Below are 11,911 nucleotides of genomic sequence, written 5' to 3' on the forward strand. Positions count from 1 at the left end.
TCCAGGAGGCGGTACAGAACCACGGTCGGGAATTGGAACCCTGTAAAGAGCGTTTACTTTGGACGGAGAACCTCTGTAGGTGCTAAAGACAATACAGACACTTGGGCTACGCCAACATTCCACTTTACACTTTCCCCTTCCTCTGTGTATTTCGCTGGTCCACTTCCCTTCTCTCTGCAAACTACCCGGCTAGTTTCAAAATATTTATAGTACATCTGCAAGACATGCTGTTCTCATGTATCCAGGACCGTTTAGCCGGATTCATTATGCGAGGTAAAACTAATACCAGATTTATAGTGTGTGTGTGTGTGTGTGTGGGGGGGGGGGGGGGGGGTTCGGTAGGCTCTCCTTGTCCTGTAGTAGATTTGAGGATGATTTATGTGAGGTGTGAGGCGCAGCTGAGATGGATAGAGTGACTGGGGAGGGAAGCAGACAGGCAGGGCTCCAGACTAGCGCTCGCAGGGGGGCTATCCCCTATCACTCCGGGTCTCCAAAACACTCCCGTCTCAACCAGACTCTCCGACTGCAGAGATGGAGAGAGGGAGGGAGAAGAGGTGAGGATGTATGGATGTAAGAAGAGAGGTGGAATGTCCAGGTGCACCAAGTCAAAACCAATGCAGAGAAGTCTAAAGGAGAGGGCCAAACAAGGAAATAGTTTTGCAGTGGATGCTCAATTGAACACAGACATAAACATGGCCGTAGAGCAGGACAATGATATGCCTGGCAGGGCAGCGTATGCTAATGTTTTATCTTGGACGGTCGTACGTGCATTGAATGTGTCTGTTTGGCTTGGCGTCCTCTCTCGTTGTAGGTACACCAGACTTTTTTTTAATGTCTTCCACCGACCGTGAGTGAAACGCAGCCTGCCTCTGCCTGCTGCTGCCATGACCGCGGCTTCACCGCGCCGTTCTCCGCACATGCTTCAGGGGGGCGATCGGCATCAATGTGGACATCAACCCTAAAAGCCACTGTACGTCCAGCTACCACGAGAGCAGCCAATCAGATAGCACAGAAAATGAAAATGGGGCTCTGGAAGTAGGGGGAGCGGACAGCGTTTTTTTTGGGGGGTGGGGGGTGGGTTGGATCACTCCCCTTCTCCTGACACGCTTCCAGCCCCTTCTCATTCACCGTGGAAGCGCTCCAAACTACCGACTCTGAACTCTACAACCCGGAGCCATCTAGCAGATCGAATTCCATACGGCGTTCGAACGTGGAAAAAAAAGAAAACAAGAGCAGAGAGCCCTGTGTGATCCTCTCCGACTAGGAACGGCCTTGGAGGGGCCTTCGCATGTAACATCTGATGCCCCGCGTTGCCTCAGAGGCCCACCCAAAATCCCAGTCGAGCGTACCGAATGAGTTAACGAGTGAAGCTGACAGCGGGGCCGATCCAACCCTGGTTGGGATGGACCTCTGCCCGTAGACCCACTCTGTAATTACACCAAAAACCCTATTAAGCTACTGGTCAGCGATGACTCAGAACGGAGGGAGTGAGGTGGGGAGGGAGACGGGGTACGGGAGGGGTATACTGGACCCCTTCCATAATTCTGAGGACGTCCTCGGACCAAACCAGAGCCGGCTTCAAAGAGAAGCGACTGGCGTTGGCGTCTACGGTTTTGGGGACAGCGTGATTTTTGCGGGAGATTAAGTATTGTTTGATTGCGCGACCCGTGACCTTGGCTGTTCCGCTGCGTTCTCTTCCAGGCGAGGAGAGGAGGGTCTCATGGTGTGTGCGTTCTGCCCCAAGCCGAGGTTCAGATGACGCCTGCTCTATGGCATTAACATGCGCTGGCGTCCCGAGCAGCGAGTCTGAATGACTGCGCGTCCCGAAGGGAGCATCGATTTCGTTGTGAAACGTTGTCCTTCAAAAATGATCCATTTTGTGGTGCGTTTTGACATAAGGGAGTATCTGAATGTCTCCCGCATAAAATGTCTCTCTGGCATGAGGTGCTGCTGGGATGTGGTCTCGCTCTGACAATTAGATTGTCCACTTGGAACACTCTCTCAACTGTGGAAGCACAAGATTTAAATCATCCTTTTTGAATTGATAACGCTAAATGTTTAAAATCTCATTTCATGGTGCAATATATCACTGTGATAGATTCTGGCAAGCCTGAGACATCCCCAGTAGTTAGAGCTCTCAGACAGTTTTATGTCTCTGCTAAAACAGCCCTGAGTGTTAGTAATTCCTCAGAGGAAAGGGTTAAGATGAGTATTCAGCACTACAGGGTGACAAATGCATGAGTACTGCGTGAGAACAATTATTCAACAATTTCTGGGTGTTATGAGTCTGATGACAGAGAGGGGAACATTACAATGCATCTTGACGCAGGCTTGACTAACCACAGGGTAGCTGTTAAAGACTTGATCCTATGCTAACGTGAGCTCCTTGCTCTAATGGCGTTATTGACATGGCGGTTGGTGTGGGTCGACCACCCTGCTGCTGTAGTCCTGAGCTCACAGCGTGATAAAAGCCCAGAGGAGAGCAGATGTACATTCAGCCCACGTTTACAAACAGGGCGCTCGACAACAGTCATTGCAAACATCAAGGCCATGGTAATGAGAGGTTAATATATTGATCACAGGCCCATTTTGTGTGTGTGTGTGTGTGTGAGCTACCGTTCTCCTGTTCTCTATAAAACCTCTCAGCCCCCCCCCCCCCCCGCTCTCCCCAGCCTGGCCTTGGTTAGGCTGGAGTGGAGACGGGTCCTGTGTGTGTGTGTGTGTGTGTGTGTGTATGTGTTGGTATGACTGTGTGAGCATGTGTGTACAGTATGCATGCGTGTGTATATGTGTGTGCGTGCGTGCGTGCATGTGTGTGTTAGTATGTGTGCATATGTGTGTGTGTGTGTGTGTGTGCTTGTGTGTTGGTATGTGTGCATATGTGTGTGTCTATTGGTACTGTATGTATGCATGTGTGTGTATGTATTGTGTGTGTGTGTGTGCAGCAGAGGGCTGGCTCAGAGACTCTGGTTAACCATACTGTAACCATACTATAATTTGGAGGCCCACTGGAGACTCCCAGCAGCCTCCCACTGTTTGTTTACCAAAGAACTCAACTCTACTGTTTCTGCTGCGTTCGCAGCGACCAGGAGGGAGAACTGTGTGTGTGTGTGTGTGTGCGTTTATGTGCTCGCCTGTATGAACTATGAAGTGAAGGCCATGTGTGTGTGTGTTTGTGTGCTCTGCTGTATGAAGTGAAGGCCTTGCGTTCAAATTATCCTCATCGAGCGTTTTCAACCCGTAAACAAAAGCGCAATAGCAAGTTATTCTTAAATAAATAAATAAATAAATAAAAGTGCATCACATCTCATATGATTTAGTGAACCATGTTCATTGTTTTCAATTATGGAAGTAAAGAATTGTGACAAAGCTCCATGTTATTTTTCTGATATTTTTCTGGTACATCTTTAATTAATAGCAGCATAATTTATCGCTATAATATTACAATTCTCTTTGCTGGAGACGGACTATCCTTATGAATAAGAAAACAAATGAACATCACCTCAAAAAGGCACACGTGAAATGCATCTGTCAGCAAAAAAACACAAGTTATTATTTATTTTTTTTGCAGAAAGTAGCTCTCTGGAGACAGACGTATTTTCTTTCGTTCTCTCTGTCCCAATTGCGTTTCTCCTCCCAAACAAGAAATAAAAGGAACACAATACGACTGAAAAGACTGGGACACCAAGCCTGTCATTTAGCTGGAACTTTGAATAGGCCTGCCTCTCTGTGGTTGTTTTTCTTTTCCTTACTCTCTCTCTCTTTCTTCCTTCCTTCTCTCTCTTTCTCTCTCTCTCACACACACACAAACACACACACACACACACACACACACAAACACACACATACAGTGCAAAGTACAGCTGAGGCCTTCTGAAAATCCCTGACAACAGCGGAAGGAAAGTATGGAGATATCACTCTGATAAAATATTTCTGCTCCCTTGGGACTTCTGTTCATTCGGCATCAGTAGTTCATATGAAGCCTATTATTGAACTCTTCCCTGAGAGAGAGAGAGAGAGAGAGAGAGAGAGAGAGAGAGAGAGAGAGCGAGAGAGAGAGAGAAGACGGCAGTGAGCGACGGAGGGACACTGATGGAACAACAAACACACTTGGAGAGCTGTTGAGTTCTCCGAGCTCCTCTACGGCTGTCAATAGCAGCCTGGGTGACTGACAGCAGTTCAACGCTAGACTGACAGATCCTTTCAGTGAGGATCTGGCTGCTCTTTGATTAGATTCAAATCTATCAGATAGACGTTACGGATGAGAAGGTTGAAGTGTGACAGGGCCCATCGAACGAACTGAGGGGGGGGGTTGTCACTGATGAAGTCAAGTTTCCCTAAAAACTTCCATGTCTGTCAATAGCAAAGAGCTGACAAGTCACAGCCGTTCCCGAACAGACAGAAAAATGAGAGGACGTCGGACTTTTCTGCACTGACAGTTGTGAGTTTCCTAACTGTACAGAGAGACACCCAAGGGTCTTAACTGTCCTGACGAGTTGATAAATATACAAGCATTTGAGACGTCAGTGTTTGGTACATGTCCCTTTTGTGGCATTGTTCTTGGCAGTGCAAAGGAGCAGGAATCCCCTATTCTCTCTCTCCCTCTCTTTCTTTCTCTCTCTCCCTCTCTTTCTTTCTCTCTCTCTCTCTCTCTGGAGGCCACTTTACAAATGAGGGCTGCCATCTCTTGCTTCCCTCTCCTCCCTGGGGAATTGTCGGTATCAACTACACACACCGTACACTTCAAAGACCAGGCCTGTGTTCTACACACCTACACACACTCTCATTCTCGCCCTTTTGTGTCTCTGGGGCATATTTGATTTCACTCTGTGTGCGTGTTTTGGTGGGTGTGTATGTGTGTGTTTGTGTGTGTGTGCGTGCGCGCGCGTGTGTCACAGGTGGTGCGGAGGTGACTCTGGGCCTGATTATCGCGGTGACCAAAGAGACACCGCCCAATCACATTTGTCATCACCCTTTTTCCTGAAAGCGTGGGAGGGAGGGGAAGGAGGGAGGGAGGGGAAGGAGGGAGGGAGGACAGGAGCGAGGAGAGGCGGTGTTATAGTAAATGGCCGCCCCCGCACTGCCAGATGGGAGGTGGTTGGAAAGAGACGATCTCTTGTGTTGCTCCTGTGCCTCATGTACGCAAACCGATCCTTCTCTTTGTATCACATCTGAGTCTTTCCTCCCCCTCACACACACGCGCACACACACGCACGCGCACACACACACGCACACGCACACAAACTCTCTGTGTCGTCAGCTTGCCCTAAAAGGCCTGTGTGGGTGTTTAGGGGAAGGTGGGCAACTCAGATTTTCAGGTGCGTATTTGATCTGCTGCATTAAGATCTCTGCGCTGTCGGGGCCAGTGTGTGGACAGGTAATTTGAGCGAATTAGGAGATGGGCCTGTGTGGCTGTTAATGACACCTCATACTGTACCTCCATCTCCTGTTCCTCACCTCCATACATCCCTCTCTCCTTCTGGCCCCACACACACACACACACACACACACACACTTTAATGTGACACGTGCACACACACACACACACACACACACACTTTGACGTGATGCACACACACAGACACACACATATGTACATTGGCTTGGGCGAAGGCAGAGGGGATTGGTTCCAGGTGCCAGTATGAGTGAGAGCATTAATCAAACAGACAGCTCCTCCTGTCACTGACACCTCCGCCTCCTCCTCCGCCCCCGCCTCGTCCACATCAAAGAGCCGACGCCACGCTGTAGGCCAGCCACCATACTGTACATGGGCCCGCACTACGCCAGACCTGTCCAGGTACACTGCACCTATTCACTGCCTTTCCAGCGCCCGCTTTACGTCTAGTCGGCCGCAGGACGGCAACAGGACGCGTGTGATCTCGACCGATGTGGCCTGAGACTGAACACAGTTTTGTGCCGCGCTTTTAACTCCGCCCGTCACTTTCGTCATTTAAAATGATTACGGTCGGAGAAAAAATAAATAAATAAATAAACGGTTTAAGATAGAACGGGGGTTTTGGCTATCACAGCCGACACTTCCGGCGGTACGCTGCCAAGCTATTGATCACGGTCAGTTCCGGCGTCGCCCCTTTTGATGCCGGTTCCCTCCTCGCGTTCGCGCCCCCTCCCTTTGGCACATCCAGGCCCCCTAACACTCCCCGTGTGATCTGATGTATGTATCTGACTGGGAGTTATGCCTCAGTCAGAGGGGATCCCGCATTCCTATAAGGTTAAACTAACAAGAGGAAAAAAGCCGGCCGCTCCTCGGCACGGCGCAGAACAGGTAGGGCCTTGTGTGGGCGCCGCGGACCGAGCTCGCGCTCACATCGCCACGGCCGAACCCAAACAGCCAGGAGCCTCCGCGCTCAACAGTTTCCCTCTCACCGAAATATGGAGCACGGCTATAGCCTGAAGACCCTGGGCCCTTTCGCGCTGGCGGAGAGGAAGACGAGAGAGAGAGAGAGCGCCATGAGAGAAGCTTCGAAAGAGCAGTCTGTGATTCTCGCCGTACTCGGCTCTGTACAAGCCGTCGTAAAAAGTAATCTCTCCGTACGCTTTTATACACTAATTAATTTCTGAATGCACTCTTAAACGATGAAGGAACACAGTTCACTGAGGACGAGCGATCACAAAAGGAGGGGTTTAAAACAGCAGTAGCGAGTGAAGTCTGTAATTATGGGATTTCATTCAGGTTTTATATTTCATTAGGAACTATTGTTTCCAAGGGAAGCCTAGTTTCACAGTGCGAGGTAGTTACTTCCTCCCAAAAGACTTGTATCGGATCACTTTACTTCACAGTGTGATGCAACGTAAATGGGAGGAGGAACGTGGGATCTTGTACAGAGTGAAAATGGCACACAGAAGCTTTAAAGGCTTTCCAATGTAATGCAGCAGCATTAAACCACTCAATAATTATGGTACGTTTAATATCAGGGTTGTAATTCATTAACTACTGTCGCTGTGTGAGCTTGACGATCTATTTTGTGGTTTCTGACGTGTTTATGGGGCCGGTTGCTCAATGATTTAGTGTTTCTCGTTCCGTTTGGAACATATTGTTCATTTTTCCATCACAGGTGAGACTCAACTGAATACTCAACTGTGTATCTCTATCAGGTTAAATCGACTTTCACAGTGACCAAATAAAAACCAAGAAACTGGAGAGACTGCCCAAACCTGCCCACTAGCCAGCAGCCAGAGCAAGAGCCGGCAAATTGGCAGATATCCTTATCATAATAGTGTAATTGGCCCTGGGATTGTCATGTGCGGAGCGGCTACTGAAGATAAGGATAACACACAGAATTAACCGCACCAGCGCTGAGGGAGTGTTTACCCTTCATCCTAGCGTTTGTTGATGCAGTCTCCCCAATGTCACAGGAGGTTATGTGCTTCCTCACTGTTGTAAGACCTCTCCCCCTCCAGTCTCTCGCTAACTCATTCACGCTTGGTTCTGGCAGAGTTAGACTCTGAGGTAAAAACATGAAATGATTGTCAGAGTCAGTAGCTGTCTGATTTGGACGGGACACCGAAGCTTGTCAGACAACATGAGGGCAAACGATCTCATGTGATGTTTCTTGCTCAAGGCGTTTTGGAAGGAATGCGTTGTATGTGTATTGTTGTTGGTTTTTCTGTGGGAACATGTAAGACAAGTAATCAGTTAATATTTTTGGAGAGCTTGTGAAAACCATGGCATGTGACTTTAATCACTACTGAAACATTCCATGTGGTAGTTTATTATGAAATAGTTCAATTCTATTTCTCTCTCACCCATTTAGGAGATCAAACTAGCATGATGGTGAAAGTGTGTGTTTGGAAGACCGTTGTGTGTCAATATATGTAGACTCCTTGTGAATAAATCAACCATAAAAAGTCAGAAGATGACTCCTTAGTATGACTTTGTGTACCACCAGAACACGTGTACTGTACACTACACACACACACACACACACACACACACACACACACACACACAAACACACACACACACACTACTAAATGAAAGGTGGAGAAGTTGCTCAAGTACATAAAGAGAATTAAAATTGATATAAGAATGCCTGGTGAGAGCGTGAAGCGTTTCAGGCCAGGGCAACCCAAAGTAGGCGCCGTTCCTGTGGCGCGTAAAGCTGAACCCTGTGTCACAAGCTAGGGTTTGAAACCTACGCGGCCACAACGTTCGCCGGCTACCGTAGGCTACCAAAACTGGACCAATTCATCTGCCGTGATTAAACAACGATATGTTAAAAAGTCCAAGCCACTGATTAGCCCTAGACTAATGTAAACCTCCTACACTAATATGCTCTAATAGCTGAAGTATTCCACCCCAATGTGTAGTTCCCAAACACACACATGCACCTTTTTACTCCCTCAATACGGCCCTGCTGGGATTAAATAACATGTTTGCCTCAGAGGCACAATTAAGCAGCGCTAAATAGAGTTGCTTTGAGGCTGTGAGCTGAGGGAAGAGCCCTCCTGCACAGTAGCTGCCACTGAAGAGCCCAGATTTTCCCCCTGGCTTTTTCAAATTACCTATTGATGACTGGGCTTCACTTGGCTGGGTTGGAGGGAGGATGTCTGGTTCGCCTTTAAGATGTCTCCTCCTCGCGTCTCCAAGACCCAGTCCTGTGGTTAGATCTGAGGGGCGCGCTTATGCAACAGAAGCTGCCTTGCTCAGATACATATAGGGTTTCCCTTGCAAATTATTGGAGATTTTCTCCGGGGGGGAAAGTTTTCCGCCCCAGAGTCTTCGGATTCTAACCCACATCGTCTCGGCTCCCCTTTTGATCGCGTTGATTTGGGTTCTTCTATATAAGCGTTTCTTTCCCTCGCACGCCAAGCTTAGTACATGATAATTGCTCCCATGGCTTAATTGTCTATACGTAATTAAAGTTTGTAATAAAGAAAATAGCCAGTTAAAGTGTTCCCCAGAGTGGGCGGTTCAGCAGGCGCCACACATGTTGAGGATTATTCCGCCATTCCTCCTCTGCCAGTATGTAGAAGTTATAAAAAATGTATTTGAGGCAATTAAATCAAAATCACTTGATCCATTTGCCAGGACAAATTTTAATGAGCCCTTTTCCCAATGGGACTGCTTGCCCACACTCGGAATGACTGTAGGATTTATTGCTGAGAGTGTGCAGTCTTACTGATTCCCAAATTAAAAGTCTTTCAGAGACAGTGAGTCTATTTGATTCGTCCTACATTTATATAATTACTAATCCATGTAGCAGTATGTTCAATTAACTTGTTGTGGATCATTACAATTGTCCATAATGACACCATCGTGTCTTATACAGATCTCCACTTTTAATGTGAAGTTGCTGTAATTATTAGATTTCTCAGATAATCTATATAATTCTCTGTTTTATATTGACATGTAATTTTAACAAGAGCCACTTGTAAGTATCAGTATACGAGTATACTGACAGAAACACTTCAGGGGTCAAACTCAGCCTTGCCTAGTTTGTATAGATCCATCATTGATCATCTCGCCCCTCAGACAAAAGTTTCCAGTCTTGAACATCTGGACACATCTGCCTCTCTCCCTGTTCAACCGGGCAGCATGCTTTCAATTTCCTGTGGCGCTGCCCCTCTCTCCGCGTCCTCCCGTGGTCCGACCCCAGAGACACACCCAGGGGTCAGAGGTTAACATAGTAATAGGTGGTGGTGATTGGTGGAAGGAGCTTCCAGGGTGTATTAACCCACCCCGCCTCTGTGGAGCGGAGAGAGGGGCAGCACAGCTGCGTTTGACCACGGAGCGCCGCCTGCGACGTCTTAAAGACATCTTTTAAACATTTGATTTGGATGGAGCAGCGGAGGGCATGGACTGAAGCGAATGATGAATGGGTTGAAATTGAGCCCTCCTCAGTGGCATTGCAAAATGAAAATGTTTCTGTTTAGATATAAATTCATCTGGTAAAAGTGCCATTTGTTTTGCTCGGGCTGAGGACGGAAATTATATTGGAGGAACTTGTCATAATATAGCGTACCACAAGCCTGCTGTGTTGTCAAAAAATAACAGTGAGTTTTCCCAGGTTACAATTGATCCTTAATTTGGACAGTGGACCGTTACATACCCCATGATACCTACTGTAGCTACTGCTGGGATGGCATCAAATTCACACACCTCGTTTGGGAGCCCAATAAAGTGTTTTGTGAAGTATATGAGATGTAATATTTAGAAATATATTTATGTGTTAAATTCTATTATTATAAGTATTGTAATTATTATTATATTAAAAAATAAACAATATTAAAAAAATAAAACAAAATAAACAACAGTTTTTTGTACTATACTGCTTTATCATATTGATCATATGATTTGATTATCATGAAACCATGGAAACCTCATCACACATACATAACCATAGCTGAATTTAGTGGCCATTCTCTTCAATCTGCTTGTCACCATGAAGCTTGTTCTCACTTAGCATACTCTGTATAAAATATGTGCTGTGAATTTAGAGTTAGACTGTAACCTCATTGCCAAACTACTTAAAAAAAAACAAGATGCAAAAAAACAAAAATAAGATGTTTGTTGCTCCGATAAGAAGGCCTTCAGTATGTGCGTAGTTTATACTATATTTATTGTAATTCGGTATAGATCTGCCTTTCATACCTGTGAATCAGACGATCGTATTGACCCTATACAGTAAGAGGAGACGAGGGTCTCCCCTGGCAGGTGGGCAGCATCCTCTTGGTTGGGTCAGTGAGTAGGTGAGCTGCAGTACCAAGTGGGCAGCACTTCTGTCCCACACCATCAGACCCCAACATAGACACGCCAACACAAGCTCTCTGGGCAAAACCATGCCTTTTATCCACACATCTTGTTTTAATGCACAACTGTAAACTCTGTTGTCGAGCGACTGTTTATGTTCGACGGAAATCTCTCCATAGTGTTTTTGTTCTATAATGACATTGCTCCACAAATATAGGTTTAAGTTGCATAAACATGTCATCTCCCCTGTCAGAAATATTCCTAAACAAAAACATGGAGTAAATATTGCTATCTTTGTGCGCTGCTTTTAGTTCTTCATATTCGGGCACCACAAAATGCTAAATGATGGAACAGTCCCAACAATGTCTCCCCTGGCTTTAGCTGATGTCCTCTTAAACCCCAACCCTGACCTTCTACCCTCCCAAAACCTCTAACCCCGACCCAAACGCTTAGCCCTTCCCTAAACCCCAACCCCAAATCCCTCTACCTTCCCCAAACTCTAACCCCGACCCCAACCCTTGGCCCTTCCCCAAACCCCAACCCCAATTCCCTCTACCTTCCCCAAACTCTAGCCCCGGCCCCAACCCCGAGCAGTGACCCAAACTTCAACCCTATCCCAAACCCCTCTATTCTGTAACTTCCCCAAAGCCTTGTACCTTCCGTACCCCCTTCTACCTTCCCCAAATCCCTCTACCTTCCCCAAACCCAATGCCCCAACCGCAACCCCTAGCAGTGACGCAAACTCCTGTACTTTCCCCAAACCCCTACCCCTGACACTAACCACTAGCCCTGACCCAAACCCCTAACACCGACCCAGTCACAAACCCCAATACAAAGTCTTCAACAGACAATATTGAATCAGAGAGTACTCACCCCAGAAGAAGTTTTGTTGACATGGTGTCACCGTACTGAAAAGGCTGTTAGATGCCATGGCAACTTCTGTTTGCAGCGAGACCCACTTGTGTTCCTCTGTGGTTTCCGTGACCCTTGACACGTCCTAGACCAAGAGCACGCACCATGTCATGAAGACGGCAAAAAAAAGGAAGAGACGTCCACAAGAAATGCTTTTTGGTATCAACTATTTGGATGACCACAAGTAACGACCAGGTCTGGTTTTATAAAAAAAAAAAAAAAAAAAGTAGAGGTTGCAAATATCGTTTTTGCGGAGGGATCAGATGGTGTCGGACTTGCTTGCTCGGC

General features: G+C 47.0%; 1 protein-coding gene across 2 annotated transcripts in view; it reads right to left on the bottom strand.

Annotated features, from left to right (window-relative positions):
* runx2b (RUNX family transcription factor 2b) overlaps positions 1-11,702 on the bottom strand; it is a gene marked incomplete at both ends in the record, with an annotated part of 39,204 nt that extends 27,502 nt beyond the window's left edge. The window contains one exon of one of the 2 annotated variants that reach the window (XM_084439288.1): positions 11,585-11,702. In XM_084439288.1, the coding sequence (XP_084295414.1) occupies positions 11,585-11,642 (58 nt within the window). The remainder of the gene's footprint in view (positions 1-11,584) is intronic. The other variant, XM_084439287.1, reaches the window with a different exon arrangement.
* Positions 11,703-11,911: the final 209 nt, after the last annotated feature.

The sequence above is a fragment of the Borostomias antarcticus genome (assembly GCF_949987555.1).
Source record: "Borostomias antarcticus genome assembly, chromosome: 6".
NCBI classification, from domain to species: Eukaryota; Metazoa; Chordata; class Actinopteri; order Stomiiformes; family Stomiidae; genus Borostomias; species Borostomias antarcticus.